The 25,442-nt window shown below is 30.2% G+C and overlaps 1 protein-coding gene, 1 long non-coding RNA gene and 1 other non-coding gene across 6 annotated transcripts; 2 read left to right on the top strand and 1 right to left on the bottom strand.

Moving 5' to 3' along the window:
- The first annotated feature begins 1,376 nt into the window (after positions 1–1,376).
- Positions 1,377–6,075, top strand: LOC107421176 (uncharacterized). Of its 3 annotated transcripts, none has more exons than XR_009639041.1 (4): positions 1,377–1,706; positions 1,928–3,941; positions 4,039–4,091; positions 5,842–6,075. It is a non-coding gene; the product is annotated as an uncharacterized LOC107421176 (long non-coding RNA). The 3 variants fall into 3 exon arrangements; XR_009639042.1 differs by lacking the exon at positions 5,842–6,075 and adding an exon at positions 4,204–5,248; XR_009639043.1 differs by lacking the exon at positions 5,842–6,075 and adding an exon at positions 4,204–5,248 and having other exon boundaries at positions 1,928–4,091.
- An 11,313-nt stretch (positions 6,076–17,388) lies between these two features.
- LOC107421184 (putative clathrin assembly protein At2g25430) lies at positions 17,389–20,243 on the bottom strand. Of its 2 annotated transcripts, XM_060817232.1 has the most exons (3): positions 19,966–20,243; positions 19,186–19,854; positions 17,389–19,155 (listed from the first exon to the last, which is right to left on the bottom strand). In XM_060817232.1, the coding sequence occupies exons 2-3, from the start codon at positions 19,685–19,687 to the stop codon at positions 17,654–17,656; spliced, it is 2,004 nt and encodes a 667-aa protein (XP_060673215.1). In that variant the 5' UTR covers positions 19,688–19,854; positions 19,966–20,243; the 3' UTR covers positions 17,389–17,653. The 2 variants fall into 2 exon arrangements, with proteins under 2 accessions (XP_060673215.1, XP_015885854.3); XM_016030368.4 differs by having other exon boundaries at positions 17,389–19,854.
- A 5,107-nt stretch (positions 20,244–25,350) lies between these two features.
- TRNAR-CCG (transfer RNA arginine (anticodon CCG)) lies at positions 25,351–25,423 on the top strand. The gene has a single exon. It is a non-coding gene; the product is annotated as a tRNA-Arg (tRNA).
- Positions 25,424–25,442: the final 19 nt, after the last annotated feature.

Below are 25,442 nucleotides of genomic sequence, written 5' to 3'. Positions count from 1 at the left end.
GAGATCAATGGTGGTTTGTTCCTGCCTCCCCCCCCCCCCCAAAAAAAAAAAAAGAACAATGGGGGTTTGTTAAGATGGCTATGTTTTTGGGATATGTTTTAAATGGGATTCGATTTTCATTTTTATTATTATTATTATTTGGCATGAATTTTAAGTTAGCATTTAATAGTTTTTGGTGAAAAACGATAATTGCATAAATCTGGATAACCATTGACTTGTTGCCAAATCTATGCTTGTTAGATGTAAGGGCTCAATCGATCTTATTAACTATTGGGTGAAATTAGGTATCATGTATCATGTATATCTATATTATTGTTGGAAGGTTGTTTATGAGCACCAAAAAACCAACTTTTTATTTTTATTTTTTTGGGTGGGATAGAATACTTTGTTTAACTAATTATAAGACAGGACAACTCACGTGATAGATTACTTACTTATGTGAACGTTTTGGTTATGCTTGATAAATTGTTGGTTATATTCAGAATTTAAGGAATATCTTATTGTTTAAGATTAAACTGATAATGAAAAAAAAAAATCGAAATTACTTTAATGAAATAAAATAAAAAAGGAAAGAATCTTCTGTTTTGTGTCCAATTGATTAGAAATCCTCTTTCTTCCCAAGTCTCACTCACGACCAGAAAGTCAGAAACTATTGAGTTCTCCAAATTTCTTCTTCGCTGTATAATTTAATCCATTTTTTTTTATATACATAATATAAAATGCCATACAAATTATTGAAGTTTTAAATCCAAATCAAATTAAATTATTTATAATTAATTTAGTTTAAATTAGTTAATCGGTTTGAAATTTATTAGACTATAAATATATAATACAAATTAAAAAATTTTCAAATATATAATATAAATAATAAATTATAGTTATCCAAATATAAAATACAAATAAAGTAATCCAAAATAAAATATAAGATTGTAATTTATAAATATACAATTTATAATATTAAGCAATACTTATCAATATTAAAATAAAATTCAAAATAAAAAAATCTTCAATACAAAATAAAAAAGAAAAGATAGCAACAGATACACATCATTCACTTAATCAAATAATAAGCATTAACAATCATCACTTTATTTTTAAAAAATTAAATTAAAATTATTAGAATAAATAATATAAAATAATATATTTATTAAAATTCAATATTTAAAAGTCCATTCGAAAAAATATATATTAAAAATTAATATATAAAAATTAAAAAAATATAAAATATATTATTTTTTAATATATAATATATGATGTGGATTGAATTAAATTTATATTTTTAATAGTCAATTTAATTTAAATAATTTATAATATTTTAAATTTAATTTATTTTAATTTATAAATTACATTTATACTGTTAAAATTGGATTGAAATGATCGATTTAAATTGTTTGTATTGTATTTTACCGATCCTGGTTCAGGCCACAAAAACACATGGCAAGCAGAAGATAAACAACTTCTTCACCAGATCTATGAGGCAAATTAGGAAGTTACCTATCTAAACGCGAAGCTTGCTGATTTTGAGGTGGTGGAGGCCGATTCGAGGGTTCGGATCCTCTACCTGGAGAGAGCGCTCGTTGAGAGGGGTGAGATGATCAAGTTCATGTCGAGGACTAGTGGTGGTGGTGGGTCGAAGTTTGAAGAACATTCCGTTGATGGTTGTCGAACAAAGCAGTTAGCTACCACCTGTTTTTGCTTATAAATAGGTAGATTTGTCAATTATTTGTTTGTTTTCATTCCTGGGATTTTGTAGCTTTTTTTCTCGTATTTGTTTGGAAATCCAATTATGGTGTAAAAAATAAATAACTAAATAAAAATTTGGGACAAGAAATTAATGATCATGCGATGATTTTCATATGAATGATTTATTAGGTTATGATCATTTTTTAAATGTTTATTTTTATTTTTATTTTTGGAGGAGATTTAGATTGCGAATGCCGTGAATGAAGGAAAGCTTGTACCGGAGGAGATAACATTTGGGTTTTGGCCTAAGAGGTTGGAAGAAAGTTACTGCAAAGGTGAAACTAGCTTGATTCTTGAGGGAATCCTAAAAACCATGATTCAAGCTGTGAGTTCCAAGAAAATGGGATTTTTGTTTCACCTGTAAGTTCACAGCACATATATATATATATAGATATATTTATTTTGGGTTTTGAGTGCCTATTTTGGGGTTGGAAGTCTTGTTATCTAATGCTATTTCAGCGATTGAATTTTAAATTTTTGATTGAAATGTCACTTTTTTTGTGAGTTTGACTGATGGATTGCTTTTCTTATTGATAAAGGCTTTAAGCTTTCTTTTTTTTTTTTGTTTTTTTTTTTTTTTTAAATATTGTTCTTTGTGCAAGATATTCTTGACTAAATTGCAGATATTGATTTAGTTGTAATATGGTCAAAAGCATAGAAATGCATGTAGTCTTTCCTCATGGAGAAGTTCTTAGCATGAGCAATTCCTTTGCTACTAATGCTGGAGGTCCCTGGAAGAAAAAAATTCATTTCTATGTAGAGCAGATACTATCTTTTAGTTTAAATTTCCATTCAATATGATTAGCAATTTGCATCATCAAGGTGCTAGAAAAACTTGAACTAGTTTTGTTGATTCAGATTTCTGAAGAAACTAAAATTTGAGATTTTTTTCCCCCTAAGCTTGGAGTTTAATTTATGGTTCTCGTTTTGAATTTTGTACGTATATTTTTTTGTTTTGTTTTGTTCAGATTAGATGTATTTCCACCTTTTTGCAGCTTGACTTATGATTATTGGTAATTGAATTTCACTTTTGTTTTTGGTTCTTGAATGTTTCTTTATTCTTTCGTAAAATTGGAATTAGTATGTCCTTATACTTAATTTCCATTTTTTGTCTTTGTTTCTAACCTAGGCCTAGGCCCTCCTTAATTATGGAAACTAGGAATTTTGGCTAATGAACATCAACTATTAAATTATCTCTGTCATATTGCAATTATTTCTTCGATATTATAATCAAACCATGAATTTGAAAGACATGGGGCATTTGTGGAAGCAGATGTAATTTCAAAACTGAATCTTACATGCACTAGAGCTTATGTTAAATGTAATTTACCAATCTCTTATTATCAATAAGAAAATTCCATAAAAATTTGATTGATTACTTGGTTCTTAGATTCTTGTCTACAAGTAACAATTTTGTTTTACATGTCTATTTAAGCATTTTTACATTTTTACTTTATATGTGTTTTCAAGCATCATCTCTTCTTTGACTCTCATAATCATGCAGGTTTCCCTAGTAAACTATACCAGATGTTGACAATTTGGAACCATGGTTGGAGTTTCATAGTCTAGCTACATCTAGGAGTTGATTGGTGTGGTAATGATGTATGCCACCATGTATACTATATATGCAGCTGTTAATTATTAACTTTCATCAAACTTATGATTAGAAGCTAACTATGAATAAATATATTGGACGTAGTTCAGTTTCCAGAGAACTAAGCATTTTCTGATACTAACCCGTCATATGCTCTAGACCCATTTATATGATGGATAGGCTAAGTGGCAAATCAAAGTATCATGATTTTAGCATAAGTTTATCACTTGCAGCGAATTCACTGATGGAAAAAATGGTATCAAATAGATGTTCAATTATCACTTGGTTTAAAATTTACTCATCTGGGTATTTTCTTAATATCTTTTTGACTGTGTTAGTGAGGATGCACATGTTTCTATTTTACCTTCATATTGTTGACTGCTCACATAGGCCTTGTTTGGTATGATGTATTGCCATGTATCACCCTGGATATGTATTATGTAATAATATCTTTGGCAGTTGAAGACACATGAAGGGTATTGTATTACATAATACCCTTCCGTGTTTTTCAACAGGGTGAAGGTGTATTGTCTAATACACTACTTTTTTCCTGTATAACATAATACCGACTTGCAGCTTTTCCTCCCCCAGTCTCTGTTCTCTGGTAAGTCTTTTCATCAATTCTCTCTCTCTTTTTTTTTTTTTTTTTCCCCTCACTCTGATCTAATGTTTTTTCCTTCTTTCTATCCATCAATTACAAGGAAAAAAGAAGAACTAGGCATTTTTGTCTTCTCCCAGCCTCTACACATCGCAAGTAAGTCTTCTCATGGCTGACTGGTTGCTTGCTTCTTTGCTTGCTGATCTGTGTGTTGTTTGCTTCTTTGCTTGCTGATCCGTGAGAGTGTGTGTGTGTGAGAGAGCGAGAGAGAGAGAGAGACGGAGACCGACCCAAAATCAGCTTAAAACAAAATCGTCCCCCTCAGTTGCCATAGTTGACCAGTATCAACCCTCTCTTCCAGATCCTCGCTTCTATGGGCCAAATCACTCTCCTCGGGAGTTATCCCCTTGACTACACCCTTCTCGGCTTTGTTACCTAGACACTCATCCTGAGCAATCTTTCAGCTTAAAACATAAAAACCCATAAAATTTGCTTGCTGATCCGTGAGATTGTGTGTTTGCTTCTTTCTTTCCTGGTTTTTTAGTTTTTTTAACAATTATTTAAACACGATCAGCTCAAAACACAAAAACTGACCCAAAATCAAACTAATGCTTTGATTTGATCAATGTTAATCAGTTTAAACTAAGGGTAGGTTAAGGCCGACTGGGTTCCTATGAACTCCCTATGCTATTATTTCGCCTTTTGGCTTATTTTTCATCCTAAGCTTTTTGACATCGATGACTATGGTGAAGGTATTGTATAGATATGGTTTATTATGGCAATCTAAGACTTGTCTAATAATTTTTTTTTTTTCAATAAAAATGACGTGGCTAATAAGGCTAAAAAGAGAGATAGGGTAAAGAATATCCAAGCCTTAGTGATGGTAGAGAGCTAACGGTCTTCAGTTTTTTTATTTTTTATTATTCCTTCCATTAGTGTTCCTTTGAGTCTCTTGAAGCTCATAACAGAGAGGGTGTGAATTTTGAAATGATTTTTTCGTTTACTTCCCCCCCCCCCCCCCCCCCCCCTCTTCTGTTTCTGGACATTTCTCTGCAACCAAATAGAGAACGGTTGCGGAAAATTTTGTAAATAAGTTGCTTGTACTTGAGTAGTTTGATTCAAATCTGCTGTTGAATTAATTGGATTGGATATTAGTTCGCTTTTCGAAAAGTGGAAGTTCAAATCTTTGTGTTTTCAAGTTGTATAGAAATTTAGACATATAGCATGCTTTTAGTTAATTATTTTTTTCAGCTTTACAATAATTTTGTTTAATTATTTTATTTATGATAAGATAACTTTAGGTGGTTTTGATATATGTATAAGTGGATCTTTGTTGTGTTGTTAATTGGCTGCTGGCGAGTTTTGGTGAACTTGGTCAAATTAGGCAGTTCATTTATGAGAATACTGTTAATTGAGTATATAAAGTGTTAGAACTATATAAAGTATGTTTTCTTTTTTTTCTTTTTTTTTTCTTTTTTTTTTTTTTTTTATGTTCAAAACCATTTATTAGGGAGAGAGTAGAGGAGGAATTTTCTCTTAATGGGGCAAACTTGTTGATAGTAGTTGTTTAATACGAGGGGTTTTATTTTATTTTTTTTGGGTGAATATATGAACCATCGGATTGAAAGGACTTGTTGTCTGTCTGAAACAAAGGCATAATCTATTCATTTTTGTTTTCCACAAAGTGCACAAATTTTACTTTGGTTTTTCTAAAAGCGTGTGATTGTCGGGATTTTATGATGGTAAAATGGCTCAACTTTGGACTTGGAAAAGGCCTAGTATCACTTATTTTTTTCTTTTTACATGAAACCTACCATCTTTTTTGTACTTTTCTTTTTCCTTTTCTTTTCGTTTCTTTTTTAACTTTTCTTGACCCTATTTTATGTTGTTTATGTTGTTTTTAAAGGTCGAAGGACATAAATTTATTACTCATGGCCTGAATGTCAAGAACAAATTAATGGATTCAGAGGAAACATATATAAGTCATATTCTTCACTTGAAGAAACTCAAGACGAGTATATATTATACCTTCAACATCAAAGATAAACTCTTTCAAATGTATGCTTAAATGAAAATGATCAATCTCATTCAATTTATAAAAATATTTATAGTGAATGGAAAATCTTTTTTATTGGGTGCATTGTAGAAGCAATAATCACGAATATAGTTATAAAATTATTAAACTAATGATATGTTGTTTGATATATAATATGTATTGGAGATATTAGTTATTAAATATGAGAAAAGATTTTTGTTTTTATTTAATTGCCAATTTAGTAATTTTTCATTTTTTTGAAAGTTTTATTTTATTTTTTCTAAAATGAAAATAATATGGAAAGACAAATATAAGATATTTTTATAATGTTTATTTTTTTAATAGTAATAATTTAATAAATAATAAATAATAAAAAAATAATATAGTATAATATCAAAACATACCAAATATTATATTATTTTATATAATCCAATACCAAATACAGCATAAATATAATATAATACATTTTAATACAATCCAGTACAATACAGTTTATACCAATATGAGCCAATATTGTATATCAAACGAACCCATAGTTTCTTTCATCTTCCTCTTGTCTTTAATTCTTCTTTTTGTCGCCTGTGAATAACTTTATACTCCTGTGAATTTAATAATCTATTTTATCAATTTTCATTTTAACAAGGATTCACTACAATTTTAGTAACTTAGTAATAATTTATTTGTTGTAAAAAATTGATTATTTTTTTTTTTAAACGAAAAATTAGTTTTGTTCTCTTCTGTTTATACACCTTATTTTGCTTATTTGGACTCACCACCTAGTTACGATATCACATTTATAGCCTCTACTCGTGTCCTAGCTCATCTGAGAGCGAGATTTGCTTCAATTTCGAAAAGTTAGGGAGATGTAAGAAAAGTTGCAATTTATAAGTGTTCAAGAAAGTACAATTGCTATTAAGGATATCGAACTTTTTTATTACAGTGCTTCTTACTTCATTTGGCATTACAACAAAAGTTGGATTACAACAAAATTATGGTGTTACAGGAGCATCCTTTCTACTTGTAAAAGAATAAAAAAGATAAAAAGAAAAAGTAACATTTCTACTCTCATTATTTGTAGATTCTTTTAGCATATTCACAAATTTTAAGCTTGTAGCATAATAACATATTATGCAAATGGCGAAGTTACAAACTTCTAATAACTTAAGATTTTAAAATCAGTTTGAATTTCCATTTTCAACATCACCAAATATGATTTTAAAATGAGACCACCATTTTCACTTTTGAGATGTCAGCTTAGAATATACAAAGTCACAAACTTTCAATGTATTCAAATGAAACCAATATTGGAGGATTTGAATTTGTTTAATCTCCTTTATTGCTTTTCAGAATGAAATAAGTATTATGAAAGAAAAGGAAAATTTATTTTGATTATGCACCCTCCAATATTTGAATAAAGTCAAAATAATGGTTATACCGTGTCAATGATACATAATGCATGAAAATATATGTTTGCACATGATCATTTAATGATTATGAAATGAATGTTTTATTTATAAGTATCTTTTCAGAGTTATTCCAAATTTAACATATATTTTAAATATTTCAAATTAATCACAAAAATAAATTAAAAATGAAAAAAATATAAGAAAGGAAATTTTTTATTAAAACAAAGGTTTACATAAATGTATATGTAAATACGACAAGTAAAAATTGGCTAATTAAATAAATATTATATTGTTCAAAAATAATATTTATAGTTTAATAATAAATTAATATTCTATTAATTAGTAATTAAATAAGCATGATATAACTAAAAAATTTCTAATAACTAGTAGAAGTATAATATCTAAAAGTATAGTAAAATTTTAGATAATGGAGATGGGAAAAATAAAAAGTAGATAAATAAGAAAAATAAAAAAATCCAAAAATTAATAGTAATGAAACAAATTACTAAAACACAAGAATAATAATAATAATTTAAAAAATCTTAAGCACTATCTGATAAGGTGTGGGAAAAATATCCAAAAAAGCACAAGTGTCGAGAACGTGGGGGCACAAATGTGCTAAACAGGCTAAATTAGTAAAATTTGTAAAGAAAATTTAAAGAAATAATAATAAAAAAAGAAAAAAAAATAGATATGCCCCTTTTGGGCCCTAAATGGGTTCACAGTGCCACTGCCTTAACTAGTTTGGATTAAAAATGCTTTTAGAGGCCTGGAGTATATTAAAGAAAATTATTTAAACACTGTTAAAAGCAACATTTAAACTTTAAAAACAAAGATCAGTTTTTTAGAAGTTACACCAAACAAGGTGTTAGACAGAAACAGTTTCTTTTTATTACGTTCAATTATTTATCATAATATATATATATATATACTTTTTTATAATTTACCTAAAAATACATATAAATTTTTATATTTATTAATTTTTATATCGGTTGTTTATTCTATATTATATATCAATAACCACGGCCTAAAAAGGGAAAATATATATTTTCTTTACATGTAACTAGCCTAATGTAAAGGACCACAATTAATAGCTTTTAAGAAATTTTTCTCTTATTAAAAGAAATAAGAAATCAAAAATGAAAAAAATAAAATAAAAAACTCACCTTCTCCATAGCTGTGCCATTTACCATTTTATTTGCTTAATTTTGCTGTTCTCCATAAACAATAAATAAAGTTTTGATGTGCTTCTCTATCTCTCTTTAAAGGTTCTATTTTCCCATCTTTTATATCTACTCATAAAGATATGTATATATAGAGATCGGCTACAATAAGGACCGGCCATATACAATATATCAGGACCAAAAACATACTGAAATTGGAAGCCTTTAGATTTGCTCATCTGTCACGAACAGACCAGATTAAAGCTCCCTCACGTGTGGATTTGTCTCCTCTTTTTCTTTCTTCTTCTTTCTTCTCACATATCCGTGACTTTTCTTCTTCTTTCCACATACTCACAAGTTCAAATCTGATCTCCTCTCTCTCTCTGTCTCTGTCTCTCTCTTTTTACCTCTCGCACTCTATTCTCTTACCCATCCAAAGAAATCTGCCTAGATCTCCTCTCTCTCTCTCTCTTTACCTCTCGCACTCTATTCTCTTACCCATCCAAAGAAAGCAAAATATATATAGATACTCAGATTACTTTATAAAAAATAAAAAATAAAAATAAAAAGAAGAAGAAGAAGAAATCAAGATTTTTTGGACTAGAACTTCTATTTGGATACAGATTTTATTTTATGGCTTGTGCTTGGATATAAATTTGGTTTTAAGGTTTTAGGTTGAAGGTGAAGAGGAAAGGAGATGGAAAGATTGTTATGGATTAATAAGTTGCAGATAAAGAAAATTAAGGAGTTTCCAATTTTTATATTTTTTTACCATCTAACGGCTGGAAGGGAAGGAAAGTGTGGGCAAGAGAAGAGGAGAAGGAAAGAGAAACCAGCGAATGGGAAGGGAAGCTTTGGGCAAAAATCCACACGTGAGGAGGTTTTAATCTAGCCTGTTCATGACAGATGAGCAAATCCAAGGGTTCTCAATTTCAGCATGTTTTTGGTCCTGATATATAGCATACGGTCGGTCCTTATTATAGCCGGTCTCTATATATATATATATATATATATATATATTGCCTTAAAAAATTAAAATACAGCCAAGAAAACAACTACTTAGATATTTAAAAGAAAAGAACAATAGCAAGTCTGAAAAATTAATACAATATAAATATGTGCTCCTGATAGTAGAATCGTTGGAGAACCACACAATTTATATTAGAAGTTTATGATTACTTGTTTTATATCTGTGTTTCTAAATAAATTACCCATGTTTATACGAAAGAAGAATGAAGAAAGGGGCAGTCTTACAAAAATTTTACATGTCACTTCAAATTATTAGTATCCAGATTATTCACTTTCTTCCCAAAATTATTAGCCCCCACACTAGAACTCAATTTGGTTGTTGAATCGCATAATTAGAATTTTTAATCAAATTCCAACTCTTAACCAAGTTCCATACTGCAAATTCTGTTTGTCATCATCCTCATCACAATTTTTTTGAATGTGTCCCAAACTTTCACAAATAGAACAAAAATCTAGAAATCTCTCTTAAAGAGAAATTAATCCAGAACTCTCCTCCACCTTCCAAATTTCATGCATTTCCGAAAAAGTTTCGAAACATCAATCAATGCCTTTACCCATAGAAATTTACTAACACACAACCAATCTTCATCAGAATCCACTGAAGTAATTTAACCAAAACATTGTCCAATTAATTTTCCAACCTTTATGGTCATTTCCAACCAAAGGTAAATTGGTAACTTTGACCCAAAATAACGTATGTCATAGGTGAACTTCGAGCGAAAACACTAATTTGAAACCAAATAGAGAAGAATCAGGCAAAGTGAAGAATAAACCTCGTCAAGAATGAGAAAAAAAAAAAAAAAAAAAAAAAAAAAAACAAACCTCTGAAACAAACTCTTAACAGAATAAAGACTTCTGTTTCTAGCTATATGTTGTGACCCGTGACTTTAACTACCAAACAAAAGTTAATAAAAGACTCTTAAACGAATAATAAGCTTAAAAGATTTATCTTCATGGAAATTGAGAATGAAGCCCATAAATCATGGTTCTTTTACCCCAAAGAAAAAAATAATAATAAAATAAAAACTAAACTAAAGCACCCTTGAATCATGGTTTAGCTAGTTGACCAAGAAGTAAGAGAAACTTTCCTAAGATTTTGATTCTTCACATATCATAGATTTATTATTATTATTATTATTATTATTATTATTAGTGTTAGTATTAGTATTAGTATTTGGCTAAAAGATGTGATAGATTTATACTTTTACCTTTTCGTGCTCTGGGATATTTTTAAGACAACAAAGAAATGTTAAAAGGATCGGTAAGAAAAATGTGCGGTGACAAAAATGTCACTATTTCCAATTCCAATTCTCCACTTTTGAGAACAACATAAAATAAAACACCATAGAAGCCATCCATATAATTGCCAACCAAAAAAAAAAAAAAAAAAAGAAAGAAAAAAGAAAAAGGCCATCCATATCCCCATTCAATTATACACTTCACGTTAAATAGCAATTTTCTCTTTTGCTTTCTTTATGTGAGTCCCTACAAATAGGAAATATTAATGGCAGTTATTACGTGGCTTTCCATAAGTGGATAACAAGAAGATAGTGGAAATATTAAATAGCAATTTTCTCTTTTGTACCTTTTTCTTTTCCTGCATTTTGGCCACCATTTGCAATCTCCGTGAGAGGTTCTATTTGCAATTTCGTTTGTACATTCTTTTAATCAAAAAATTAATATATATATATATATATATATATCTATTTGATTTGGACTTCACCATCCCTATTCATACCAAATTACTAAATGCCCAAACCTCAACCATTCTCTTGTAGCCATCACCTTGTCATTAGATGTTGCAGTTAAACCATAATGAATAAGTAGATCTCCTTGATCCGAGTCTAATGGGTGGCACGTGGTGGCGGTCGAGAAGGGTTAAGATTTGGGATCTTTTAGTAATTTCATCTGGGTGTAAGAACTACTCAATTTTCCTACTCAACCAACACTTTAAACATGCTATTCCCCTTTCTACGTTGGCTGCTGCAATCTCTTAGTGTGATCGAAATGGGCGGTGCTGCCCAATTTGGAATTGATCAAGTGGGCCTTAGCTCTCATACACAATTTGTATTCAGGGCCCAGTATTTGATTTAGGAATTTTGACAGTGATTTACATGTATAATAAAAAAACGACACCCCACGATAGATTTTTATAAAATAATAAATAACAAGTAATATTTGTCACAGTCTCGTAGTCATCATCAAGGGAAGAACCTATTGATTGACTGATATTCTACAAGTTTATTTTTTTAGAGTTAAACTTTTTAATTTTTAAAATTATTAGATATTTATATAAAATCAAATATTAATATTCAATTTATCTATCAATTTTATTGGTAATAGTCATCAATAATAATAAATAAATAATATTTATTACTATAGAAAGCTATGCAAAATTTATCCAGTCATGCCTTTTTATAAACTATTCCGTTTTTATTTTTTCTACTACATTGAGGAGTGTAATTTGTTTATTTCAATTGGTTACTAATAATAATTAAAAATAATTAAACATCTCAAATAATTATAAATTTTCTTTCATATTTGTAGCTAATTAATGTAACTAAGTTTAACAAACTTTAATTATCGTTAATTATCAATACCAAACAATTAAAGTAAACAACTACACATAATTTAATAAAAAATAAAAACAAAATAGACAAAGTAAAAACGTTAACAAACGGCAACAAAGATGATCCAAGAATGTGCCTTCAACTCAGAAGGCTTTTAAAGCACGATGGTCAAACTAATGATGACCAAATATTGTCCTTGTACAACAACTTGGCTATTATTTTTTTGATCAATCGATCCTAGATTTAAATTGTTTCTTCTTCTTTTTCTAAATCTAAAAACTAAAACAAAAATAAAATTATTTTTTTATTATGTAAGGGTATTATAGGATTTTCTTAATTGGTATGTTGATAAAATTTTAATTTTGGATGGTTTATTCATACTACAAAAATTGTAAATTATTTTACGTTTTACACACATCCATATATTAAAATATATATTTTACCTTTAATAAAAATAAAACAAACTTAAATATTCAACATCTTTAATTGTTCCTCAAAAAAAAACTCTAAATTTACAAATGTCAAAGGCCAAGCAATTTTCAACGAAAAAAAAAATATATATATATATATATATATATACACACCAAGCAATCACCATAAGCACTTCCTCAATTCTCTCTGTATTCAAGCTTCCTTAGCAAATACTGCATTCATAATGGTTGGCAATCTCCAATCACCATAGACGCATCATCAATTCTCTCTCTCAATTTTTTTGAGCAAGCCACTCATAAATCTGATATTATATCTATATGTTCTGTTATTATTTATTTATTTATTTTTATTTTGTTTCTTCTGAATCTAGATTTGTGATTGAAGTTGTGTTGGAATATTAAAAAAAGATGAAAGCTAGAGCTTTCTACAGGTCCCATGGGAGGCAGCTCATATGTGATTCTCTTTTGAAACTCCTCAATGCCAACCACAAATTTTATTTTTCCCTTCTTGATTTGATTTTGGATTGCCAAGGGTGGGTGTTTTTCTACTTTCGGGAGTTGATTAAGCTGTGAAAATTCTAGAATTTGTTTAAAAAGTATAAAAAATAAAAATGAATCTTATTCTATATATTTTACTCTTCAAAAAATATACAAAGTATATTAGATCACTGACCAAGTCGGTTCGGTGTGGCTTTTAGCCAAAACTCTGACCAAACATCAACAACTTTAATATAGAAGGTAATGGATGACAATTTTGATTTTTTATTTATTTTTTTTGAAGTATTTAAAGATATTTCTGAACTGTTATTAATGAATATTTTTAAAATATAAAAAATATTAATAAAATCACAATTTTTATAGTATGAACAGAATTAGTTTTTAATTTTTTTTTTTTACTTGGAAGGTTTTTTATTTAAAAATATAATAATTTGCAATATGCCCACCTCAATAACAAAGAAAAAAAGAAAAAATCACTAGCTTAAAAATGGGCTTTGAAAACCTATTTAAACAATTATGAAGAGTAACTTTTCATGAAGTAAAACGACACCGTTTCTCTGCGGCGTACGCACTGAACAACATATAAGAAAAGGACGTTCGGGTGGCTTTGCACAAGGTTTAGTGATATGTATAACTTTTAGCATCAGACATATCAAGGGAAAGAAAAAGAAAAAAAAAATTTCTGATGCCCAATCTTAAGCTTGGCTCCTCATGTTTCAGCTTTCACCATGTTAAAATTAGGACAGATATTGGGAATTTGAATTAATTACAAAATTTATATAGTTAGACTTTCTAAATTTTATAATTTAAATTTTTAATTTTTAAAATTAACAATTTAAATTTTTAATTTTTAAATTTATTACAAATTGGTTTAATCTTTAATTTAGCCAAACAAAACAAATTGGTAAAAATTTCATCGAGATGTTTATTTTCTTCTCATTGATCAGCACTCTAATATATTTTTTCACAAATTTTGTTTCAAATTTTTGGACAGAATTGTTGCAAATTTATTTAACTAAATCAGGAATTGGATCGGTATGCAATAAATTGAAAAAAAATTAAAAATCTAAATTATTATTTTTAAAAAGTTAAATATTTAAATTGTAAAATTTTATAAATCGAAAATACTAAATTGCAATTAAATTTAAAAATTTAAAATTTGGCTCCACAAAGTTTTTTAAAAATTGACATAGAAGATGTAACTTCAATATTATGATAAAAATTTAAAGATTATATGATAAATTAGTAACTCCTAATCGTGGCCATATCATTTAGAGAAGACTGAAAACCAAAAAGTTAGAAATCCTTATCATTTATATAAAATTATAAACTGGAAGTATTTCTTATGGTAAATAATGTAACATAATTGATGAAGTTTGGTAACTCTAATAGTAATAAAAATAAATAAATAAATATATTCTTATATTTTTTTTTGAAAATAAAATATATAAAATAAAATACTTTTTTTTTCCCTACTTTTTAAACAAATAGTATAATTTTCTATTTTTCATTTTATTGTGTGATGCCAATTGTGATAACCCACATTTGTTTTAAAATTTTATCTCCAATTTATCAGAAATGAAAATTAAAAATCGGCACCAATGCTCCATATAGCTTCAACATCCCGCCTTAATCTCCCTCTTTCACATCACATCGTGATTTTTTTAACTGCTCAATTATATTATCCAAAATAAAATTTTCATTTCGTTTAATACCCCTATTCAGGAATAGGAATATCCTCAAGTGCATTGCTATGGTACATGATTTACAATTTTCAAGGTGTACCAATGCTAATTACTAATTTGATACTCCAAAGGATATAGCGCAAATATATTGAAATTGCATGACCCTTGGTGCGAAGAAAAAGAAAAAACAAAATCAGAAAAAACAAGAAATCTTCGATAGAAAAAATGAAATTTGTACTTTTTTTTTTTTTTTTTTTTTTGGGGAATAAAATTGGTTGGCGTTGAAGAGGAGTTTCAAAAAGAGTAGGACATATTAGCTGCCTCCCCATGCCACACACAAAAAAGCTCTAGTTGACCTTTCAATATTAGACAACTATTTTAGGTGAACTGTTATACTTTCATAGCGTTGGGATTTGGACTTTCCACATTATTAATTTGTTCAACTAAAAACTTTCTTCTAATCAAATTAAATTATACAATACAATTCATATTAGTACTAACTTTTTTTTTTTTTTTTGGTTGGGGACCAAAAATTGGTACTAACTTTGAATAACAAAAATATCCCACCTTTCAAATTTAGATAATTTCCTTCATATGAGACAATTTAGTGGCCTAAACACTGTTTCTTTTAATAAAAGTTGGAATTCCTCAACACAATATCAAAATCATCTATTAAATTAACCAGAAAAATTTTTTTTTTCCCTTTTTCTATTTCAGTTATAACATATATGTTCATTTTTTTTTTTTTTTCTTTTTGGGTGAATAACATATATGTTCTTTTGCCATCACAGCCGACAAGGTTCCCAAGATGCATATAGAGTATTAAACCCAGAAGCTTCGGTTCCAAATGTCAATTCAACTAAAAAGCTGGGGCGAGTGGTAAGCATCAAAACAACAACAAAAGAGAACAAAGAAAGCAAAGCAAAGCAGGAATATCAAGAAATCACAAGGCAGTATTTTCCATCCCTGGGCAGTGAGTGATGCAGATGAAAAGGATAGCTAACGGTGGGTCATGGTTTTCCCCATTAAAGTTGGAAAGAACCTGTGGATTCAATATTATACAGTTGTTTTGCACTGACCCACCACCGTCTAAAAAAAGAAAATAATATTCTTTTCTTTTGGATTCTTCTATTTTCTTTTATCTTTCTGTTTTTTATTTTTTATTTTTAATTATTAATGTTTTGAAGTAATATTATTTTGGTGACCATGCAATTGGATGCTAATTACAACCACATCTCATGAAAAAACCTGCAATCATTGTACCATATTAGCAATACAAATAGGCCATTAATAACCCAACATAAGAAATATTTTATAGACCCACAAATTTTAAATGTACTCTCAAAGCTTTTAAACCATTTGTCGCATGGGATGCTGCCAAAGAAACCAGCGCCACTGAAACAAAAAAAAAAAAAAAAAAAAGGGATAATCACTCGAATAAAGGCCTACCTTCATCATAAGAAAAGAATGGTCAATATAAATTATTCATGAAATTTATACTATTGGAATGAAATTTCCTTCCTCCTCCAAACATGGATGCACAGAATTAGCAGAACTTGTGGGAAGCATAATAAATACAAATAGTAGCAAATTACAAGAAAAGGTAAATATATATATTTAATAATGCGACCAACAATATGGAATCCAGTCTTTGTTGGAAAAGAAAAGAATTGTCCACTTCAAGCTGCTAAGTGGGAATTAAATAAAATGCCATGCAAAGATTTGATCGTCTAAGTTGGGTTTTATTTATTATTCACCCAAAAAAATAAAAATAAAAAAGTTCTATTTTAAATTAGAAAAATAAAAAATTAAACGAGAAAGATTAAAACGAAAAAGACAAAAGGGGTCGTTTTCAATCATTTTCACATATTTTCTTTCAAGCTTAGCTGCTTTGGACTATTTTACCTATTGTTTTTGCCGCAGATTATACATTTATTCCACAAATGAGCCCACTATCTATTCCATACACATCTTATGGTTTTCTGTCCTTTTCCCCTAGTTTATATTTTTCTAAGGTTTTTTGAATCCGGTGTTTACCCATGAGAGGACTCTTTTGGTTCTAATGCAGGAAATTAAGAGGTCAATTTACGGGTCTTTTATTCTACCTTATATTGTCCAGATTTCATTCTTGAAATGATTTTTTTCTTTGTTTTTTGGGGAAAAGTCAAATGATATACGTCCAAGCCTAGATACAATCCAGTTGTACATATAAACCCAAATGGTAAAAACTAAGAGCATCGTAACCGAATAAGATCTAAATTAATTTCAAAATTTTCTAGTTGAAATATTTTAGCCTTAGCCATATCTTTACTAAGCTGAGCAAGCAAATTGACTTAGTTTTCTAAGATGTAGTTGGCAATATTACTTAAAACACTCCCAAACGAGTTAAAAGTCTTATAATCTAGTAAAGGAAACCAATAACTGAGAATCACAGAAAACAAGTAGAAGAAGCGCAAAACTAATAACAAACGAAGTAAACTTGTTACGTAGAAAGGAGTAAATCAATAGTTTGATTAAGCAGAGTGACACAATAGCAATGAAATTAAAAAATTCAAGTCAGAATAATATGTTTCTAAGAACAAGAATTATGAGACTTAAAGGGGGCCAAAAAAAAAAAAAAAAAAAACAGAAAAAGATGCGGAGGAAATTCTAATATTACAGATCACAAGAGACATAACAAAAACAATTATGCATCTCCCACCATCACAAATCTCCAACATTTTGACTCTTTCCATCGCAGTCCCCAATTTCCCATATCAATTTTTACATGCAATGCGCCCAAATTGCAGGAAAAAAGTTCATATCCTTTTTAAGAAAACAGAAAACACTAGAAAAATGGAAAAAAAAAAAAAACAACATACAGAATGAACAAAACAAAAGTCGTCTATAGATGCGGAAAAATCAGTATTGAGGGTAGTAGTACCCGGCCGGCGGCCCCATTCCGTTGACGGGAGGCATTCCATATGGCATCACTGGCATAGGGCTCGGACCAAAGTAACCATTGCCACTAAGTTTGGCCAAACTAGCTTGGCCTTGCATTCCATCCTTTCCATACTGCTGCCAAATCTGCTGCTCATGTACGAGTAAAGTCTGTTTCTTTTCCATATCAGCCATTTGAACATACGAAGGCGGTGGAACGCTCAATGAGGCGGCGAAAGGGTCTTGATTCACTGTCTGGACTGATCCATCCGGTGCCGGAAGAGCCAACACTGGCGTCGTGCTCTTTCCTAACCCAGGCAATGCAACACTACTAGCACTTCCGCCGCTCAATTGAGCAGTGCTCACATGCTGCCTCACCATGCCTTGATCATACATGCCATTCAACAACAAGGGATCAAGCCCACCACCCATACTTGCTTTCTGCTTTGCCAAATTGCTCGCAGTCTCTACCAATGCTAGTTCCCAATCGGCCTTGCCAGGTTCAGCAGCTGGAGTCTGCCAGGCAGAGGTCACTTCTGGCTGGCCATTAGATGGGAATGCCTCCCATGACCCATTTGCGCCGTTAGCCGGTGGACCAGCAAATAAAGCCAGGGCAAACCTGTTCCCCTGATCGTCGGCCGAGACCGTATCCTCTCTCAAATCCACCAAGTCAGGCGTGACTTCTTGCTTAGGTTTGGGCTCTGGCTCGGGTGGTGGTGGAGGAGTATAATTCTCCGGTGGAGGCAGGGCCTTTATCTCGTTCATATCCTGAACTGGCTCTTCCTCTTGAACCACCGCCGGAGGAGGCGCCTCAATCCTCTCCGGACTCTTTGATCTCTTGGCTCTGTCCCTCACAAACTCTTCCAAGGTCTCCAATAGCTTACCCGTAATTCTCTGAACCTCCGGATATTCGGATGACCTTGCTACCCCTGTATCCTTGCACCAATTGTAGAAGGCAATAAGCTCATCGATCTGCTTTGCAGCACTGGCATAGGCATCAAAGGCCTTAACACAATCTGGGTATTCCATATCGAAGAATCTATCGAGCAAAATGGCCAAAGCCTCGCAAATGTCGGCGTACAACTGAAAGCTCTCCCTGACAACTGGGTACAAAGCAATCAGAATCATCCTACTGGTCTTGGCCAAGCCGGTTGGTCGACACGACAGGAACCTATCCAAAAGCCTCTGCAAATGACCCATCTTGCCGAAAATTCTCTCCGGCTTCATTTCTCTCAGCGGGGTCACAACCCTCCTCTCCTCTCTCCCTTCTCTGCCTTCCCTCCCAACCGACTCGCTCATATCCCCATAAGACCTCGACCTCCTCATCCCATAGTTTCCATAACCACCTCCCTCGCCGCCTCTAAAATCGCCGTCGTACTCGTACGGCCTCGGCGGCGGCGATCTGAAATTCGAACCCCCATCTCTTGGGCCAAGCCTGTCATCCCCATAACCACCACCATAACTACCACCATAACTACCACCACCTCTACCAGCACCAGCACCAGCACCAGCACCAGCACCAGCACCAGAAGTAGCTCCACCTTTCCTATCAAAAAGCATCATTTCCAGTCGCTGATCCAAATACATGGCGTAGGTCCGTACGAAAGCGGAGTGATCCCAAGAGCTGGAATGGGCTTCGTCCCTAAAATCGGACATGTTGAGGAGCCTGGTCCCTCTTCTGGTGGCGTACAAGATCTCCTCCTGGAACACAGGGTCTCCTTCGTTGAGCAACCTATGGATGAGTATCAACGCCTTGAGAGCCACTACCCAGTCGCGCGTCTTCCCCAGACGCCTCGACACCGCCGTCACGCACGCGTGGACGTAGCCCCGCGAGTACGATGTCAGGTTCAAGATCTCCCTTATGTACTTCTCGCTCGCCGGATCGTCGTCGTGGCTCGTCGCTTTCACGATCGCTACCTCAAGGTCCGGTGCCATGTTGCTCGCTACCTTCGCGATTCCAATGCTCGTTTGGTCCTTTACGGCCCCGATCGCCTTTCGAATCGTGCTCGGCGCCATGGATTCGATTCAAATGCCCAAAAAAATCAAAAAACAAAACGCACCAGCTTTTTTCCCCACTTCTCTCTTCGCCGATCCGAGTCCTTTCACCGGCCAAATCTCCGAGCTCAGAACTGAGAATTAGCTCCCGTAATTTCTTTTTTTTTTGTTCTGCTCAGCGGCTTAAGCTGGTGATTAATTAAGCACTAAATCAATAATTTTAACAAAAAAGTGCTTCGAGAAAAAAGGCTTTAGTTTTCTATAAATGGAAAGCCATTTACATTCTTCTTCCAATTTACCGTTAATTTCGTCGGCGATCTAGATCTCCGGCGACGAGAACTCTCCGATTGGAATTGAAACGACGCCGGATCTGAATGACCACTGGTTGACTACCCCACTTAGATCGGAAATGATGTTGTCGGAACAGAGTGATACGGTGCCGTTTTGCTGTAAAAGCTCCGAGAAGTTCTCGTTTTTACTTTTTTTTTTTTTTTTTCTCTTTTTTCTTCCTTTTTTGTCTCTCGCTCTAAATTATCTCTGAAGTGCGAAGAGTTGGGGGAAGAGAGAGAGAGAGAAAGAGAGAGAGAATAGAGAAAAACAGAGAGAGAGGGGAGGAAAAAGGTAGATTTAAATAGTGAGTTGGAGTCCGGATACGTGGAGTGATCGTAGCGGTCGATCGAAAAACAAGATGTGGTTGGAAAGGAGCTGTGAAGTGGCGCAAGTGTCGGGTTTGGCTTGGGAGGGGTTTTGTTAACCTGTGTGCGTGGCTTATTTTAGTAGCAATACTACGCGTACGGTCCACGGTGATTGAGACATTTTTCCAATCGATTTTAATTCCTCAATTCACCCCCCAACCCCGACAAAAAAAAAATAAAAATAAATAAACCCTCATTATAATAAATGAAAAAATAAGTACTGTGTGTGTTAATTGACACGTGGAGTTACATCTGGTAGGTTAATTTAATCGTCTCACTGGTTTTTTTTTTTTTTTTACCTTCGTAAAATGTATTTTAATTTTTTTTTATTTCAAATTGATTTGGAGGGCGAGATTTTCGATAATTTATTTATTTATAAAATGTATTTTAAAAATGCATGGTGTTGGTCTTAATAATTAATTTATTAACAAGGGAATTTGTCTACTTGGATTCTGAAAGTCACCAGACACCAGCTGTAGGATAGCAATTATAATTTGTTTATTTTTTACGGAACTTAATGGTAATAAAAATCCTAATTTAGTAAGTAAATTTAATGAAATTAGATAAGCCCCTAAATGAGGAAAATAAAAAAGAAAAAGAAAAAATAAACAAAAAGAGGAATCATGCATGTTATCCGAATTATTATAGCTAATCATATACAGTATCGGCTATATGAGTGCTTTTAAGGTTGTGTATTTTAGTTCTTATATTAAAAAGTTCAATAAAATAAATAATTTTATACAATGCTGGTGAAAAAAATAAATAATTTATATGTGTAAGAGATGTTTATTTGTAATATATATATATATATATATATGTTAACAGTCAATCTTATATTAAGATTTTTCGATGATTTTCTCATATAAACTTTTATTATCGGTTTTTAAATTATTTCAAAAATTAAAATTTAAAAATATCTAAATAAAGTATATTTGTTTAGTTAAAACTTTAAAAAAGTAAAATGAACTTCTCTATAATCATTTAAATCTCAATTTTATTTTTAAATTTAAAGTAATTTACAAGTTGATAAATAAAATCAAAAATATTTATATATGTCAATATTCATAATAAATAATTTTTAATTTAAATAAAGCATTTTTTTAAAAAAAAAATCTATGATTCATTTATTCAAAATAAAATCTACCATTAGTCACTAAGAATATTCCTAACTTGATAATTGAATTGTTTGAAACCATCTTTAATCGCTTTATATCATAGAAAACATATTTTCTTAAAAAATATCCTTTTCTTTTCTGGTGAATAAGTAAGGAATATCATTTTATACACCTTTTTAATTTAACATAATTGCAAATATTTGATCAAACATGAAACTTCGCCTATCATTGTTGAAATTGTAGCTCAAAAAAAATAATACTCTTAATGCGCAGTTAAAAATATAATGTATTCAAGTCATGTCTTAATAAGTTAATAACTTATTTACTATGTTTTTTTTTTTTTTAAAAGGTTGTTTCATATTTGTAACCAATCTTATTTACTAGAAAACTTTAATTCAATAAATGTTATCACAAATAGATATATTAGTTTCACAAAATTCCAATAATTAACCCGATTATTTGATATTATATAAATCTTTAATAGTGACTTCTTTTTTAAGGGAAAAAAAAAAAAAAAAGGCAGCTCACGCCACATAAAATACAACTGATTTGTTCATGTGGGATACCATATAATTATGGTCATCAATTTTATTAAAATAAATTTCCTGAAATGTCCTCTCAAAACAACCAAAAATGGCTCTTTCATGCAGATAAATCATGGAAATGATTATAAAAAAAATTATATCATTTTTTTTCGTTTTTTTTTTTTTAACAAAATAATAATATATCAAACAAATTTTAAATGAGGAGAAAAAACGAGGGAGTGGTAGATGTTTGAATATTATGCTTCCAAGTTGGTTGTTACAATATAACAACTCATTCCACCTGTATATTTACCCAAAAAACAACCAAAAAAAACTCATTCCACCTGTAATTTTTATCATTTTTTTATTATTTTTTTATTTTTCTATGTGTCGGTGTCCCCTCCAAGGCATGAGTAAAGAGAGAAATACCAAATCCAACAAAACCAATGACACTATTTTTCCATGGATTGCATATTTCAAGGGGCTGTATGATTGGTACTTGCGGTGTACCTTTAAATCTCCCATTTTTCATCATTTTGTTTACTTTTTTTTTTTTTTTTCATTATCTTAATATAAAAATCTTAGAACCATATAATTGAACCATATAATTTTAATAATAACACAAACAATAATATACTTTAATTTATTATTGAAAATTAAAATTTAAAAAAATAATATTAAAATTATGAAAATATTTAATAAATTTATGTATTAAATAATGCAGTAATATTTAATTAATTAATTTTATTTATTTATTTGAGAGGTTTTTTTAATCTATGTTTATATTATATATATATATGTTAATTAATAATATCTTAAATACATAATATTTATAATTAAATTTGATTTATATTTCAATATTTGTAATATTATTATTTTGGATAAAAATCTAATGACAAAGCTACTACTCAATTATAAGTTGAACTTTTCAAATTCCAATATATACATAAATCATAATTAAGCATATTAATTGAAACCACAAACAAATTAAGTACATAATATTAGGGCACAAAATCATAATTGAATATTACCATACTGAACAACTTTTTTTTTTTAAACATTATGAATTATCCCAAATTTTTGTATCCTAATGATTTGAACCCATGCTCTCATAGCGTAGATAAAAATATTCGTCATATAGAAATAATTTAATAACAAAACTTAATATTTTATTTGATAATAATTATGAATTTAAATCTTTATACTCGAGTTTTTTTTTTCTATAAGAATCATAATTATACATGTAAAATGAAACTACAGACAAATTAAAATCAACACATGCCCCTACTAGCAACAATTAATTAGTATATATTTTTAGTCCCAATTAATGTACATGTTCAACTCACTTTTCTCCCCTTTAAGTTTATATTTTACTTTATTATTATTTTTCTTCCATGCACTAGATACATCATGGATAGTATGATTTTATATAAAGTTTAAAAATGGCCAATTCTTTCAAAAGTCATTTCAATTATATATTTTATAGTCTTTTTTGAACACTCTGGATAAAAATCGATGCCTCTTCATAATAATTTTGAATTATCGGATTTAAATTTTTGTATTTCAATATACAAAATAACAAAAATTACATAAAAGTGATATGCCTTTTATATTAACTATTTATAAATTCATTTTTATATCATTGATAATGCATTTTTTTTTTTTTTAACTGGCGGGCATGGAAAACTATCAAATGAATTATAACATAATGTTACAGAAAAATAATCACAAACTTTTAGAACATTTTTTTTATTTTTTTTTATTTTTTCGGTGAGACAGACTTTTAGGACATGTGAATGTGATACCCTTCATATTTAATAGGATGGAAATAACTAAAAACCTGTTAAGGTCAAAGTCGTGAAGCTAATAATTAGATTGGCAAATGGAATTGAAATGACTTAAAACTCCCAAAGTCAAAAGTTTGTGAAGCTGTACTTGGACTGGACTTATACATTGTCACATGACGATAGGAGTCTTTAACATATTGCTTTTATAACAATTTATGATATAATGTTGAAAGCCTTATAATTTTTTTTTTTTTAATTGTCTTATAACTGTTAAATAAATAAACAATTCTTGACTCCCCTCATCTCTTGTAAATTTTACCTTTTGAAAAACGCCTTCAAATTGTAACACATACATATGGGACATAATAGAATTATATGTTAATTATGAGATTTTCACCGAGTTTGGTAAGTTTAAAAATGCTGATTTTCATGAGAATTACCTTACCTCATTTGTCAATCCTCCTACTACATATATCTGGTTGGATTAATCAGCATTAACATTTATTTATATGAATTTAATAGTTTAAGGAGAATTATGAATTATAAATGAAAAATAAGACTCAAGGATAATTTAATTTATACAAGAGTGTATAAGAAAAAAATGAAATATATATTAAAAAGAATAATTTATATAAAGTCTAAATGAGGTGAGTTAATTAAAAGATTTTTTTTTTTTTTTTTGAAAATTTGAGTATGATTTTACTAGCCAATTGTTAGATTATTTTTGTAAAAAAGATAGAAGATTTCATTAAGGAGAAGAACCAAATAAATCTGGAGTAAGAGAATTGTTCAAAACAAGAAGAAAATTTAACACGTCTTATCTAATCAAGCTTGAACTTGGTTTGATTTCCTTAATTGTTTTGCATTATGACTTAATCAATTTGCTTGAGGTTAGAGTCACCGTGTAGGAAGGAAGCTTGATTGATTGATTTATTATTTTTTTTTTTTTGGGGATAATTTTTTGTACCTCATTAGATGCAAATATTAACGAGATTTTGATATCAGTACTCTCTGCAATTTTAATATTTTACACTTTATTTCCTATATTATTGAATTAGCATTAGCGCCTTTGAAGTTTGTAAATAGTATAATATTAATCTAAAATTTTTATATAGGGACATTTTAGCGGTTAGAATGTTTGTGTATTGTGTATGAGGAGCTTCATCTTCCTTTAGTAGAGGTATATTTAGAATCAAAATTTTATTTTGGTTATATAATTTAGTAGTTGAAAAATCATAATATAGAGTGTCGTATTAATACTGTACTACTTGCAAACTTGAGGAATTGTCAGTGCTAATTTGATATTATTTGAATAAAGCTTTAAAATATATGGGACATTGATGCTAAAAATCTTAATTAAATATATATTTGGCTTTTCCTTTTTTTTTTTTTTTTAAAAGAAAAACAAATGGGCTGTTCATCGGCCATGAACTAACTACATGTCTTTCTGTGTCGGCATATATATTTTGTTATTTTGGTTTGTTAAATTTAATTTAGTTTCACTACTCTATAAGTTAAGAATTATTTTGACAAATACAAAATCATCAAATTATGCCGCCACTAGATCGCGTGGCCTAATGGATAAGGCGCTCGCCTCCGGAGCGGGAGATTGTGGGTTCGAGTCCCACCGTGATCGCTCCCAGTTGTTTTTTCCT

This window comes from Ziziphus jujuba, chromosome 5 (assembly GCF_031755915.1).
Source record: "Ziziphus jujuba cultivar Dongzao chromosome 5, ASM3175591v1".
NCBI classification, from domain to species: Eukaryota; Viridiplantae; Streptophyta; class Magnoliopsida; order Rosales; family Rhamnaceae; genus Ziziphus; species Ziziphus jujuba.
Note: the sequence above shows the minus strand (reverse complement) of the source record. Positions and strands in the feature narration are given on the sequence as shown.

What these genes read in the sequence shown, in the direction of transcription:
- LOC107421184 (XM_016030368.4), bottom strand. Translation starts at nt 19,687, where the DNA reads ATGGCGCCGAGCACGATTCGAAAGGCGATCGGGGCCGTAAAGGACCAA.